The 16,341-nt window shown below is 39.1% G+C and overlaps 1 protein-coding gene across 1 annotated transcript in view; it reads left to right on the top strand.

The window, feature by feature from the left end:
* Positions 1 to 8,146, top strand: part of LOC130915724 (alanine--tRNA ligase, cytoplasmic-like) — a 29,904-nt gene extending 21,758 nt beyond the window's left edge. Inside the window, exons 16-19 of the mRNA XM_057835728.1 lie at positions 3,811 to 3,924; positions 6,220 to 6,426; positions 6,566 to 6,679; positions 7,214 to 8,146. Of these exons, the coding sequence (XP_057691711.1) occupies positions 3,811 to 3,924; positions 6,220 to 6,426; positions 6,566 to 6,679; positions 7,214 to 7,393 (615 nt within the window). The 3' untranslated portion in view covers positions 7,394 to 8,146. The remainder of the gene's footprint in view (positions 1 to 3,810; positions 3,925 to 6,219; positions 6,427 to 6,565; positions 6,680 to 7,213) is intronic.
* Positions 8,147 to 16,341: the final 8,195 nt, after the last annotated feature.

Raw genomic sequence — 16,341 nt, 5'->3', positions numbered from 1 at the left:
CTTGCAGGAGCGTGGCGTTTATAAACGCACCCTAAACGCAGTGCGGACGGGTATGAAATATTGTCCGAATTACAAGGCAAAAAATGATCCTTCCTAGTGTAGACGTAGTCGGATAATGGTGCAAATAATGTTTAAACACAGAAATGACACCGCTTTCGAACGTAGCCATTTTGTGATGTCAGTTGTACCCACGCACACATACACTTGATAGACTTGAGGACAGATAAATGTGATATGATAATGAATATTAATGACATCACAAGGTGGGGCGAGAAATCTGGAATAGTTGAACTGTTTTTGACTGGCTAAAATAGTACAGGCATTGATAAAACGACTGCTTGCATTAGGGGTGGTTACCACCTACTGGCTTTAAAGAGCATACGACAGGAGAAAAAAAGTCTTAAATAGCATTATTATGTGAATTAGAATCATATTTTGAGACGATTCGACTATATACAACAATTTAACAAAGCGCAGATGACGAGACATTAGTCTTTTAATCTGCCGGTTAGCCACGCCTACCATTATAGGGCTCAAGCGTCCCCAACAGGTGGATGACATCAGCGGGAGACTGGGCTCATCGGTTTTACTTTACAGCCCACTGAGGGGGAATTATTCAGAACAAGGAAAACGCGACGAAGAGAGCAGCAACATGTCATTGTCATTGTTTCTGTCTCTTTACTCCAATATTTTTACAGGATATTCTTTTTATCCAAGTATTTTCCCCAACTGCTAAATGAATGGCATGGTCATGACAAATAACAGTCTTGTGCTAAATGGAATATGAAATAATAAAAATGCACTTATTCAGGACGACATGGCAAAATTACTCCATAATGGTCAAAACTCTCGACTTCACCTTTCCTGTCGCACCTCCCGAACGATATTTTATGACACCTAAATCGGACATATTATGTCATTTCCCTTCCCCGGCTTCGGAGAATGTAAACAAACCAAGAGGCGTGACAGCTAGCCGACATGCTAACCCGAACTGAGTGATGTTTCAAAGTCTTCGAAGTGGAAAATCACACATAACTAGCCCGGATTATTTGACATGACGACTGGGTTGTCGTATTGTTTTTGCGGATCGGCAAACCGCCCGGCGGAGAGCAATTTACAGCTCGTTCCCCGGAGGAGGGCGGCTGCAGTTCTTGTGCAGCTAACGTGCAGCTAATGTGCATGAGGAGACCTTTTTACATGACTATCAATGATCAAACGTAAGTAGTGCTTTATTTAAAGAAAGTTTGTAGTGTTTACTTTGTAATCGCTGTATTCGTATTCAACATAATACAAAACAAGATTTTTACTCACTTCCTCGTAAGTCCAATTGCCCCACAGTTGTAGGGCTTGTTTTGGCCAATATCCACGGTGAATGGGGAACCTTTTGAAACTCGCACGCCTCTCCCTCATACAGCAAGATTTTTCTGCAGCCATTTGGCTGGCGTGATGCGAAAAATAAACGTATTAATCCGAAAAATCAGCTGAATAGTTAGTCCTCATACACAACCGTACGGCTGTATAGTGAAGAGGAGTCCTTCTCCCGTACACGTCACAGCGCCCTCCTCCTCAATGCAAGACCGAAGCCGGAAGTCACTCATTTTCATGGCGCGGGATTCAAAAAACGAAATAAATATTGCGATCGCTTCCACACACATCCAAGCGGTCCATATCATTTGTCCATATCATTATTATTATGAAATAAACATGCTTTTCGTGTCACGTGCACTTTAATTGACCTTTTCCCCACTTTTACACATCAGGAAAAACTCTATTGCTGTCATTAAGTGTTGTCGATTTCAATGTCCTTTTTTTTTTTTTTTTTTTTTTTTAAAACTAAATACCCCTACGCATACACTGTGACTTAAGCTGACAGTGAATGACTCAAGCTAATAACTTTTGAATAAATGCCCACTGTACAGTAGTGACGACAGTTCCTAAAATGGTTTCACAAGTTTTTTTCTGCTGGGATGCATTTGATAAAGGTGTTTTTTGTCCCTTTTAAAGTGGGAGTAAAAGATAATTACAGTGCTGGCCAAAAGTATTGGCACCCCCTGCAATTCGGTCAGATAATGCTCAATTTCTCCCAGAAAATGATTGCAATTACAAATGCTTTGGTAGTAATATCTTCATTTATTTTGCTTGCAATGAAAAAAACACCAAAGCGAATGGGGGGAAAATTTTTTAAATCATTATCATTTTACACAAAACTCCAAAAATGGCCCGGACAAAAGTATTGGCACTCTCAGCCTAATACTTGGTAGCACAACCTTTAGACAAAATAACTGCGAACAACTGCTTCCGGTTTCTGACAATGCTCTGCTGGAATTTTAGACCATTCTTCTTTGGCCAACTGCTCCAAGTCTCTGAAATTTGAAGGGTGCCTTCCCCAAACTGCCATTTTCAGATCTCTCCACAGGTGTTCTATGGGATTCAGGTCTGGATTCATTGCTGGCCACTTTAGAAGTCTCCAGTGCTTTCTCTCAAACAACGCTTTTTCAAGTGTGTTTTGGGTCATTGTCCTGCTGGAAGACCGATGACCTCTGAGGGACACCCAGCTTTCTCACACTGGGCCCTACATTATGCTGCAAAATTTGTTGATAGTCTTCATACTTCATAAGGCCATGCACACGTTCAAGCAGTCCAGTGCCAGAGGTAGCAAAGCGACCCCAAAACATCAGGGAACCTCCGCCATGTTTGACCGTGGGGACCGTGTTCTTTTCTTTGAAAGCCTCATTTTTTTCACTGTAAACTCTATGTTGATGACTTTTCCCAAAAACCTCTACTTTTGTCTCATCTGACCAGAGAGCATTCTTCCGAAACGTTTTTGGCTTCCACAGGTAAGTTTTGGCAAGCTACAGCCTGGCTTTTTTATGTCTCTTGGTCAGAAGTAGGGTCTTCCTGGGTGTCCTACCATAGAGTCCCTTTTCATTCAGACGCCGACGGATAGTACGGGTTGACACTGTTGTACCCTCGGACTGCAGGACAGCTTGAACGTGTTTGGATGTTAGTCGAGGTTCTTTATCCGCCATCCATCTTTCATTGAAATCTCTCATCAATTTTTCTTTTCCGTCCACATCTAGAGAGATTAGCCACAGTCCCATGGGCTTTACACTTATTGATGACACTGTGCACGGTAGATACAGTAATGTTCAGGTCTTTGGACATGGATTTGTAGCCTTGAGATTGCCCATGCTTCCTCACAATTTTGCTTCTCAAGTCCTCAGACAGTTCTTTCTTTTCTCCATGCTCAATGTGGTTCACACAAGGACACAGGACCGAGATTGAGTCAACATTAATCCATTTTAACTGGCTGCAAGTGTGATTTAGTTATTGCCACCACCTGTTATGTGTCACAGGTAAGTAACAGGTGCTGTTAATTACACAAATTACAGAAGCATCACATGATTTTTCAAAGGGTGCCAATACTTTTGTCCGGCCCATTTTTGGGGGTTTGTGTAAAATGATAATGATTTAAATTTTTTCCATTATCTTTTGTGTTTTTTTTAATTGCAAGCAAAATAAATGAAGATATTACTACCAAAGGATTTGTTAAAGCTCAATTTCTCCCAGAAAAATGATTGCAATGTCTGACAGACTTGCCGGGAGCCAATGCTTTTGGCCAGCACCATAAGCCTGTAACTATACGCGTATTGAAAGCGCAATACTCGATCACAATCTTGTTTCGTGGTGAGAGACGATGGAATTGTGGCACTCCTTCAAGCAGTTATAACCAAATGTTGCTGGTTGCAGATAATGCATGTAACTTTCACACAATTTGAGAGTAACAGCATGTTCATTGTTGTGAACCAGGCTCAGAGGAAAGCCGACACACTGAAGCAAGCTCTAGGTTCCCTCGCAGACAAAGTGAAGCAGCAGACAGTACCCAACAAGGACGTCCAGAAAGATATTGCAGACATGACAGAGGTTTGTATGTTTTGCCACCAGTGTTCTTTTCTTCAACGACGGCGATAACGAAAATATTTTGTCTACCAACACGTTTTTTTCATGTCGATGACGAGACGTTAAAGAGCTAAAAACGTGTTTTGGGAGAGTATAACGATACAAATGCCCGTTTTCGTCTGACAAAACGAGAACGAGACAAAAATGTGCAATAGCGTCCGTCATATGTTCACAATGTTTGCTTGAACATGTTTATTTCGAATACTTAATACATAGCTACCAATAATCGGTGACAATAATCAAAAGAAAAGAAAAACAAAATATGAGCATTCGAAAAGGAGTGAGAAGAAGTACCTTTACTCCCACCCCGTGTCCTTAAGTCCTGACATATCAGTTCCATTCAAATATATACATTCTTGTTTAACACATATACAATCTCACCATGTAACCTATTACCTATAAACGAATGTTGCAAAAGCCCAGTCCATAAATCAGCCCAGAAAACATGAATAAATAACCGCAATGTCCCGTATCACAATAACCACAACACCCTAGTTGTTATCCATATCTCCCTCTTCTTTATATTTTTTGAAAATCATCTACCTTGAGAGGTAGAAAAGCGCTATACAAGTATAACACCATTTACCATTTATACAGTTTCTTAAATTGTCCCATATTTGTACATTCTTTTAAATCCACACTAAGTTTCTTCAGTAGTCTCACCCCACATACTGATACGCAATGTAAGACATTTTATGTGGGGTTAGCCTGCATCGTAGCAGTGTCTGGTTGTGCCACTCGTGACGTGCTTTGCCAGTGAAGTATAGGGGTTGGTCTAGTGATGTTGTGGGGCTGTTTCGTTTCCAAAGGCCCTGGGAACCTTGTTAGGGTGCATGGCATCATGAATGCTTTGAAATACCAGGATATTTTAAATCAAAATCTGTTGCCCTCTGCCCGAAAGCTGAAGATGGGGCGTCACTGGGTCTTTCAGCAAGAAAATGACCCTAAACATATGGCCAAATCTACACAGAAATTGTTCACAAGACACAAAATCAAGCTCCTCCCATGGCCATCTCAGTCCCCAGACCTCAACCCCATTGAAAACGTGGGGTGAGCTGAAGAGGAAAGTACAGAGGAGAGGACCAAGGTCTCTGGAAGATTTAGAGATTCTGCAAAGAGGAATGGCTTAAGATCCCTCTTTCTGTCTTTGCCCATCTTGTGAAACATTATAGGAGAAGATTAGGTGCTGTTTTGTTGGCAAAAGGGGGTTGTACAAAGTATTAACACCAGGGGTGCTAATAATTGTGACACACATTATTTGATGTCAAATAATTATTTCTGTATGTGGGATTTTTTCCCCCACTGAATAAATGCACTTGTATTGAAGGTTGGATTTTTCTCTTTTTGTCCATTAAGGTCCCATATTATTTAGAAGAAAAAAAAAATATTAGAAGCCAAAAACACATCTTAACTTGGGGTGCCAATAATTATGGAGGGCACTGTATCTTTGTACTACTCACCTGGTCGTCGCCACACATGCTTGAGACCATCGGAACCAAACAAATTAATCTTCGTCTCATCAGTTTGCGATCGAAGAGTTTGCGGGCTTTCTTGTGTACCGTCTTCAGAAGAGGCTTCCTCCTGGGGTGACAGCCATGCACACCAATTTGATGTATAGTACGGCATATGGTCTGAGCACTAACAGGCTGACCTCCCACCTCTTCAATCTCTGCAGCAATACTGTCAGCACTTCTGTCACGAGTCACATGACTTTTTGGAGGGAAAATGACAAGCAGTACTCAATTTGGACATTTAGGGATGTATGTAGTTCCCATGCGGTGTACTCACTTTTGTTGCCAGGGGTTTAGATTTTAATGGCTATATATTGAGTTATTTTGAGGGGAAAATAAATGAACTCTATCATATAAGCTGCACACAGACTACTTTTCATTGTGTCAAAGTGTCATTTTGTCAGTGTTGTCCCATGAAAAGATATATTTAAATATCTGCAGAAATGCGAGGGGTGTACTCACTTTTGTGATACACTGTATAAATATTTTGGGAGTAAATGTAATTTTTACAGACGAAAACATTTTTAATAAACGTTGACTATAACTAGACGGGATTAGTTTTAAGATTTCGTCAACTAAAACTAGACGAAGACAAACACATTTTGAGATGACTAAAATATGACTAAGTATTATCGTCCAAAAGACTAAGATGAAAATTAAGAGCGTCCAAAAACGACACTGTTTGCCACATTACCAGGTTTGTTTTTTTACATTTTTAAAACTGTTTCTGCATCTCTTCCACGCACAGTCGATAGGCACTGCAGTGATCTCCCAGTGGCGAAAGGATGAAATGAGGGAGAGCCTGAAGGGGCTAAAGAAGACCATGGATGACCTGGACCGTTCTTACAAGGCGGACATTCAGAAGAGAGTTCTGGAAAAGACCAAGGAGGTGATCAAAAGTAGCCCCAATCAAGCGCTGCTAGTCATGGCCATGGAGACCGGTGCCTCAGCCAAGGTGAGAAGCCATGAGAATGTACCGTAAATAAGGCGTCCCTGGTAGTTGTTTTGAAATTCAGTTCTTCTGAAATCTTTTTTTGTCTGCTCATGAATTTACTGACTTTATAATCTACGCTCACCCCTGCTGTCCTTTCCAGGCTCTCAATGAGTGCCTGAAAGTGCTGAAGTCAAACTCCCCTGAAACCGCCGCCATGCTCTTTGCCGTGGACCCCGATGCCGGCAAGGTCATCTGCTTGTGTGAAGTCCCTCAGGTGAGTGCAGTATCGCTTTTATTGTATGTTCATCATACACACTTAACCCTTTCAGGAACAGTGGTCACAGCATTGGAATATATTCAAAGGTTATCATCAGCTTAACTCATTAATTGCTAGCCCAGGTCAGAGAGTATCTGTGATGTCATCAAACAAACAAAAATGTATATTTTTTTTATTATTCATAGCTATTTTTGATTCTTTTTTTTTTTTTTTTATGAACTTAGTACTATCAAAAGAATGCCCCCCCCCCCCCCCAAAAAAAAAGATCCTTCATTTAATTTATTCATTTTATTTTAAGTTATTTATGTCTTTTTTTATTGTCCATGGCAAAATACTTACGGGCAACACTAATGCCACAAATAGATGTCAAATGGGGCCAGCAAAATATTGTCCCGTGGGTCACAATTAGCACAATTGAACAAGTTTGAGACCTCGCCCTATATGAATGTAATAAAAACATTTTAGAAAAAAATGTTTTTAGTACGTGCATGAATGGGTTAACCACCGCTGAGATCTATGTTTACCCCGTAGGAGAAAGCTAATCGAGGCCTGAAGGCAAGCGAGTGGGTTCAGGAGTTGTGTCCCCTGATGGACGGCAAAGGGGGCGGCAAGGACATGTCCGCACAAGCCGCTGGGCGCAACACGCAGTGTCTAGAGGAGGCGCTACAAATGGCCAAGCAGTTTGCAACTCTCAAATTGGGAGAAAATTAAAATGTGGGTCACAAGCGTGGAAGAGGAACCAGTCAAGAAGTTTCATGAGCGCTGAATGGTGGTGATAATGGTCGAATGTTGGCGCATCATCTCATATGCTTCTTTGTGTCGAATATGGAATGGAACTGTAATTTGGGGGGTTTCTCACGCTCACTTTACGGATTGGTGACCACTCGGAAGTGGGTTTGTTCATATAGCCCAATTCCAAATGTTTCTGTGAAAATTACTCACTTGATTCAAGTTCATGGCAACAGATAGGAAGGCACAGGCATAGCACAGGCCTGCGATCCAGAAAAGTGACGATTCCGTTCATCTCATGATATTTGTACATGCCGAACTATCTTTGAAAGCACATAGCTTTCAGGCAAATGTCAATTTAAAACTGTTAAAAAAAACTCAGTTATTAATGTAGATCAGTCTAACAGTTAACAATTTTGGTGTCACCTGTCTAAACTTGAGGCCATGGCACCGTCCATCTTGCAGGTCATGGCTAGTTAGATGAACTGTAGCTTTATCGTTGCTTGTAAAATTAGGAAGCCATTATTTCACAAGGCGTAATGGTCGATTCGAGAAAATTTATAACATCATCTGTCCTTTATAAATGATCATGTCCTTCATTCAGGATGTAATGTCATTCCTTTATCACCTCAATGCACAATGGTTATTATTATATATTTTTTTCTCATCAAAGCAGTTAAAAATGGAAAGAAACACTATTACAGACTCTGGAATTGGAATAAATTGTTCTCCTTTGCCATGTGTCGACCTTTTTCTTAACAAAGTTTTTGTTATTAAATTGATCAGTAAGCCGGGTGTTGATATTTACTCAGTCATACACGGCTGGGTACTCTTATCAAAGTTTGAAATATTGAAGAATCAGGGCTAAATGATTGTACTGTTTTCTTATTTCCTCAAGTTATTGAAGTTTTTAAGTTTGTGTAAATTTCCAAATGACAAATACGTAAAAGCACAAACATCCCGTTTTATTTTTAATAATATAAATTTTGAATTGTGGCAGTTTCGCCGAGATAATGAATCCTAGGACACGTCTCGCTGCAATACGATTGGTTGTTTGAGACCCCTCACTGCAGTAGGATTGGCTAATGCACCAAGGTGTGATATGACTCAAGTGCTACATAGAAGTAGCGGGTTACGGGTATATAAGTATCGTAATTTTCACACTATAAGGCGCACCTGACTATAAGCCGCCAACCACCAAATGTGACACGAAAACGGCCTTTGTTCATACATAAGCCGTACTGGACTATAAGATGCAGCTGTCCTCACTGTATTATGGGATATTTACACCAAAAGATATTAACCGGGAACACTTCATTAGATAGCGGTATCATACGACGGTCAGAAGACCAAATGAATCACCATGAAGCTTTTAACCAATTGGCTGCAAAGCTTCATTGCTTCAAGAGGCTTCATTTGGCCATCACTGCTCCCTTGGGGGAGACAATCAACCTTTTATGCCACCTGCTGTCAACACTGTTGTTGTCCATCATGCCTCCTAGCATGCATTGCAGCGCAACAGATGTAAGTAACAATCAAAATTCATGTTCTGTGCTAAATATTCAGTTACTGTTCCTGTTTTTTAATTAATTGCTAGTTACGGTATTTGGAACACTTTATTTGACAGTGGCGCCATAAGACTGTCATTAGACAATTAGACATAATTATGACATGACACTGTCATGATCATTAACAAATGATTATAACAGTTATCATTTAGTTTTATGTGGCAAATGAGCTCACTTTTGAACGGATGTAAAAGATCCTAGCTGGACACAAATGGAGTTGGTACCATAATTTCCTGGATGACACTTAATGACATCTGTCATAAGCGTTCAGTAATGCCCATGATAGTCCCATGTCATAATTATGACGGTCGTATGACAGTCTTATAACGCCGCTGTCAAATAAAGTGTTACCAAATACCATAACAAGCAATTAATGAAACAACTGGAACAGTAAATGAATAAATAAGTAGCACAGAACATGAATTTTACCTGTTACTTACATCTGTAGTGCTGCAATGCATGGTAGGAGGCATGTGTTGCCTATTAACCAAAATAAATCAACAAATAAGCCGCACTGGAATATAAGCCGCAGGATTCAAAATGAACGAAAAAAGTAGCGAAGCTTATAGTCCGGAAATTACGGTAGGCTTCAAATTGAGTGATTCAACTTTGAAATTAAAGTACCATCATTTTTATTTGACCTTTGGAGTCAAGTTGCCAGTTTTGCCACCTTAAACTTGAGCTCTTTGTTTATCTGAATAATAGTGTTTTCTATTTAAGTTACATAATTGAATAAATTTGCTATTCTGCCTATTTTCGTGGACTGCTCAATAAAATTTGGTAGGTATATTCTAGGGTTGTATACACACCGATCCTGGGAGACTTTTATAAAGGCTATGAGGGCTGATCATTAGAATAAATAATTACGGACTTCTTGTTGCCTGTCATCTGAGTTAACCAGTAGAGGGCATGTCCTATGTCTGGGTTGATGAGGAACAAGCCGGGCCGTCATAAATAACATTCGCTGACGTTAGCTTGAATCTGTGTTGCTGGAATACATTAGCCCACGCATCATGTCAAGAAGCTTTTATTTTTACAACCTAAGATACAAAGAGTGATACTTTTTCAGTAAATACACAGGCTTTTGACAAATAACACATGAAAACCATCACTAGCCGATGGCAGAGCCCTACAATAGAATGGATCTCGAGGATAAACTTATACAGAGTTAGTTCTATATTCTAATGTATCAATCATGTATAAGCCACATCTGTAACTTAGGGAATACATTTTTTTCTTCTTTCCCCCATTTACTGTATTGGCCCGAATATATGACGGCCCTGATTATAAGACGACTCTTTTTCAAGACTTCAAGTTTGAAAAAAGACTTTTTGAACACCAAATTAATTTTTATACAGAAAATAATTACAGTACATCTGAAACAAATGATTATAACAATATATTTGAGAGAAAAAGCATGTTATTTTGCCTCATTCAAATCTTAATATCTGAACATTTAAAGATGTAAACTAAAGCGCAATCACATTCGTAAATGAACGGCTTCTGGTTTTTGAAATGTAAATAAACCAATCTATTGTGATAAAACAACAAAATTGCAATAACTGCATTAACCATCAAAGTGAAGTCTAACTGTAGTCTTGAAACAAATCTAAATAAGGAAACATTGCAGTATAAAATAATGCAAACTGGTTAAACTTGAGAGTAGCTGAGATCTGTCATGACAACATCGCTTTAACGATATCTGGCGCCATCCAGCGTCGTGAATGGGTATAATGTCTAGACCGCGAATATAAGACGACCCCCACTTTTTCAGTCTTATTTCAATGCAAAAAACACCGTCTTATTCGGGCCAATACGGTAATTGAAATGATATGATTAACCCTTTCAGGGACAGTCACTACACGGCGCATCTGTTCAAAAGTTATCATTACCTCAACTCACTGACTTTCAGCCCAGGTCACAGAGTATGTGTGGTTGTAGTTAGTAAAAAAGGGAAATTAATCTTGAAAACGCCTATTGACAACAATAGACGTCAAATTAATTTCAACTGGTGGTTCAACAGTTAAAATAGATTTGAAGTCTATGGTGTAAATGGCAGCCAAAGATTTAAGTGAGGTCACAAAACAACAAAAAATCAATAAAATTCCCAAAGCGAAATACACACGGGCCACTTATTTATATGTTTCCTTATTCTTCTTAATTTCCCCAATTTATTAAAACATATTTTTAATTACCAGTTATTTAATGTACAATTATTTATATATTTTTTACAATTTGCTTTTACTTTTAAAATTGTTCTTATTACCAATTAATCCTTCAACTAATTAATTTTACTTTATATGTTTTTTATTGCCCATTGCAAAATACGTGTGGGCGACACTAATACTACTTGTATAACTGGATGTCAAATAGGGGCTGCAAACTATTGTCCCTTGTGCCTCAATTTGCTCCTGGGCCTTACGTTTGAGTCCCCTGTCCAATATGAATGTATTTAATTTAATATAAATTAAAGATCTGTTGTGCATGAAAGGGTTAACACTGTTTTCGAGCCAACAGAGAGGGGTCACAGTGTTTTGCAAAGGTTGAACCAAGAAATCTGACCCAATACAGACAGAAACACTTTCATAGGAATGTGCTTTACACACCAAAATTGTCTAATGTTATACATATTTCCAAGCTGGAGGGTGCATTTTGGGGAAAAAAATGATTAACGTAGTACATTACGAATATTACTAACACAGTCATAGCTGTAAATTGTGCAAAGATTTGATTTAAAGAAAGCAAACTATTGTATTGTATCTATACCATCACTATCATTTGGTTATGTTGAGTATATGTCAAGTGTTTTGAATGAGGCGTTGTCTTTTGAACCCGTGTTTAATGAATATTCAGTCAATAACGGCCTTGATTGAATACTGTGAAACGAGGTTCATCTGCTTCAAACACCAATTTGTAAAATGCTTCCAGCCAGCAACTCAGAAGATATCCCGCACTCCAAAACTGATACATGTCATCCTTGCATAAGTTCTAATGTTTAGTGAGTGATTAGTGAAGAGCTACAGTTTATGATAATTAACACAAGGTCAGTGTTGCACAGTAAAAGCACACCATTTATACAAAGAATAACAATGGATCACACGCATCTCTGCCTATAACCTCTTTTTCATCTTCTTGTCATCTTTAATGAAACACACGATGGCAGACTTTTTTTTTTTTTTATATATATAGTATATATACAATACACTCAGAAGGCACAGCTCAGAGCCAGCAGATGTACAGCAGGTGTGTGTCAGTGAGGGTAAAGCTAGAAAATGCTAAGCTTAGCAGGTGGTTTTTCTGATGGTGTGGCTCTCGGCTTGATATGTCCAGCAGTGGCAAGACAAGGCACTGTAGACGGACAAGTACAGTGGGGTAAAAAAGTATTTAGTCAGCCACTAATTGTGCAAGTTCTCCCACTTAAAAAGATGAGAGAGACCTGTAATTGTCATCATAGGTACAGTGGTATGAAAACATATCTGAACCTTTTGGAATTTCTCACATTTCTATATAAAATCACCATCAAATGTGAGCTGATCTTTGTAAAAATCACACAGATGTAAAAACTGCTTTAACCCTTTAACACCGAAGGTGTCAGCAGCGACGCGTTTACGCATATCGTCTTTGAAGCTTCGTCACGCTGTAATTACGTCACCCACGTGCCGCTGGTTGGTCTCATTTGAAAATGCGGAAGTTGATGTCCACACCAGTTTTTATTTGAAGTCAATCGACCAAGAAAAACGGGAGATAATGTCATTTGAGTTTTATAGTTTTATTGCACTCATAAATTCAAACGCTGCTCTCTCCATATTTCCATCATTTCTTGTCCTTTTTCAAAACCGAAAGCAGCACAAAAGACTACATACTGTATCACAAGAGCCGTTGTGATGTCAAGAAGGACGAACCGAATGTGATCATTTTTAATACATTTCCGAACGGGACGCCAACTAATGAAAGCGAGGCATGCGACGCATACTAACCGCCGGTTGGTTTGAGCGAGCGACTTTGAAACGTGCAGAATGAATATAAAACTACATTTAGCGCAAGCTAATGCATTATTTCATTAACTCAAGGAGGAAGATGAGCCATATTTGTCGTCTTTTTCTTTGCATGAGTTGGCGTCTCGGCGAATAGAAGTGACGGCAGCGAGCAAATGGCGACTGAGTAGGCTCTGTGACGTTGTGTTGTGACGCAGCTCCGTGACCTGTTCAAGCTTTATTGAGTGCGCAAAAAAATAAAAACTTTACTGGGTCGCATGCCTGCACATTTTGAATTGAACTGAACTACTTGTCAATATTTTTTAAAATATTTTTTTTCAATGTTATATATATTTTTTCTTTATTATAATCTTTTCAATTTTTATGTAGATGTGTGTTCGAGAAGCTTGATTGCATGTAGGTATATACTTTTGATTAGGTGACGGGTACCACACCTAACTTCACAAAGAGATATCCTCCAAACCCTTTTTGTGTTAGATGATATATATAATTTTTTTCTCTCACTATTTTGCACTGTATATAACCTGTTTTGACCATAGTATGTGTAAAGGCCAAAAACGCCTATGACCATACCTGCTGTTTGTGTTGAATTGTCAAACATAAAACTATTCAATCTTATTTTTTTCTATTGAATGTTTATACTAACAAGTTGAATAAATATGATCAAGCTTCAAAACGGTTGGTCGAGCATGTTTGGTTGTAAGTGGGACGTCAACATTACAAATTTTGAAAAAAGATTTGGGGATTTTTTTTGTCTTTTTGGGTCCAAAATGTGGATTGAAATTGGTCAATGAAGAAAACAACAGTTTGGACATGAAGTTCAAGGTGTCCTGAAAAAAGGGACCCAATTTGGCCATTGTAAACAATTTTTTCTTTGAAATATAATGGCAACATCAAATGCATGCAAATTCGGCCAAAATAGGCTTAGGTGTTAAAGGGTTAACTAAAATTACACAAACATTTTTATGTATATTTTAATGAGGATAGCATGCAAACAATGACAGAAGGGGGAAAAATAAGTAAGTGAACCCTATGCCTACGGAGAGTTAAAGAGCAATTGAAACCAATTTTTATCAAAGAATTTAAGTCATGTGTATGCGTAATCTCTGATGAGTGGTTTAAAGCTGCCCTGTCCACTATAAAACACACACCTGCTAAGAATTGTCTTGATGGGAAGCATTGTCTGATGTGCATGGATACGGCCAAGAGTTAAGCGCAGACTACCACTAAAAAAGAACCCTGGAGTGTCTGCTAAAGACTTACAGAAATCACTGGCACAGTCCAATATCTCTGCAAACATCAACTATTTGTAAAAACTATGGCCAAAAATGGTGTTCATTGGAGGACTCCACGAAGGAAACCACTGCTGTCTAAAAAAAACATTGTTGCTCGTTTAATGTTCACAAAAAGACACATGGACACTCCACAGAAGTTTTGGCAAAATAATTTGTGGACTGATAAAACCAAAGTTGAATTGTTTGGGAGTAACACACAACGTCAAAAAATGGAACAGCTCACAATACCTCATCCCGACCGTGAAGCATGGTGAAGGGACTGTCATGATTTTGGACTGTTTTGCTACCTCAGGACCTGGACAACGTGCAATCATTAATGGAAGAATGAATTCAAAAGTTTATCAGGATGTTTTGTTTTGCAAGAAAACCTGAGGCCATCTGTCAGGCAGTTGAAGCTAAAACGAGGATGAATGCTGCAACAAGACAATGATCCAAAACACAGAAGTAATTCAACTTCAGAATGGTTTCAGAAAAAAATACATGTTATGGTGTGGCCAAGCGAAAGTCCAGACTTGAACCCCATTGAGATGCTGTGGCACGACCTAAAGACAGTGATTCATGCCAAACATCCCAGGAATCTGACTGAAATACAGCAGTTTTTTTTTTTTAGAGAAGAATGGGCCAAGATTAGTCGTGACCGATGTTCCTGACTGATCTGCAGCTACAGAAGGCGTCTGGTTGAAGTTATTGCTGACGAAGGAGGGGCCCACAAAATATTAAATGTGATGGTTCACTTGCTTATTTTTCCCCCTTTCGTCATTGTTTGCATACTATCCTCATTATTAAAATATGAAAACCTATATATGTTTGGGTGGTGTTAGTTAAAGCAGACACTGTTTTTTCATCTGTGTGATTTAGACAAAGATCAGATTACATTTGATGGTGATTTTATGCAGAAATGTGAGAAATTGCAAAAGGTTCAGATACTGTTTCATTCCACTGTATACCTCAACTTTGAGAGGAGAACTATGAAAGAATGCAAAAAAAAAAAAAAAAAAAAATCACTTTGTCCGATTTTTAAAGAATTTATTTGCAAATTATGATGGAAATTAAGTATTTGGTCACCTACAAACAAGCAAGATTTCTGGCAGGCACAGAACTGTAACTGTTCTTTAGGAGGCTCGTTTGTCCTCTCCACTCATTACCTGTATTAATGGCACGTGTTTGAACTCATTATCGGTATAAAATACACCTGTCCACAACCTCAGTCAGTCACACTCCAAACTCCACTATGTCCAAGACCAAAGAGCTGTCAAAGGACACTAGAAACCAAATTGTAGACCTGCACCTGGCTGGGAAGACTGAATCTGCAATAGGTAAGCATCTTGGTGTGAAGAAATAAACTGTGGGAGCATTCATTAGAAAATGGAAAATTTACAAGACCGCTGATAATCTCCCTCGATCTGGGGCTCCATGCAAGATCTAACCCAGTGGGGTCAGAATGATCACAAGAACAGTGAGCAAAATTCCCAGAACCACATGGGGGGGGACCTCGTGAATGGCCCGCAGAGAGCTGAGACCAAAGTAACAAACGCTACTATCAGTAATACACTATGCCACCAAGCACTGAAATCCTACAGTGCCAGACGTGTGCCACCGATTGAGTCAGTATATGTCCAGGCCCCTCTGAAGTTTGCTAGAGAGCATCTGAATGATCCAGAAGATGACTGGGAGAATGTCATATGGTCAGATGAAGCCAAAAATAGACCTTTTTGGGAGAAATGCAACTTCTCGTGCTTGGAGGAGAAGGAATGCTGAATTGCATCCAAAGAAACACTATATCTACTGTGAAGTAAGGGTGTGCCAAAAAATCGATTATTAGATTAATCAAGATTCGACACGTGACGATTCGATTACGATTCATAAATATTCAAAAACGATTATTTTCCCTAATAACTTAATGACAGCCTGCTGCTAGCGAAACGAAATCCAAGACATGTCTGCCACCAGGACACCGAAAGGGATGAACAAGGTTAAGATGGCTGCAATGGCAAGTTACTAAGCGAGAAATATACTCCTGTTCAAAAGACTCAAAAACACATTTGTGTATGAGACAGGCAAGAACCGGGTCG

Source organism: Corythoichthys intestinalis, chromosome 5 (assembly GCF_030265065.1).
Source record: "Corythoichthys intestinalis isolate RoL2023-P3 chromosome 5, ASM3026506v1, whole genome shotgun sequence".
Lineage (NCBI taxonomy): Eukaryota > Metazoa > Chordata > Actinopteri > Syngnathiformes > Syngnathidae > Corythoichthys > Corythoichthys intestinalis.
The sequence above is the reverse complement of the archived record's forward strand: the minus strand, read 5'-3'. Positions and strand labels throughout refer to the sequence as shown.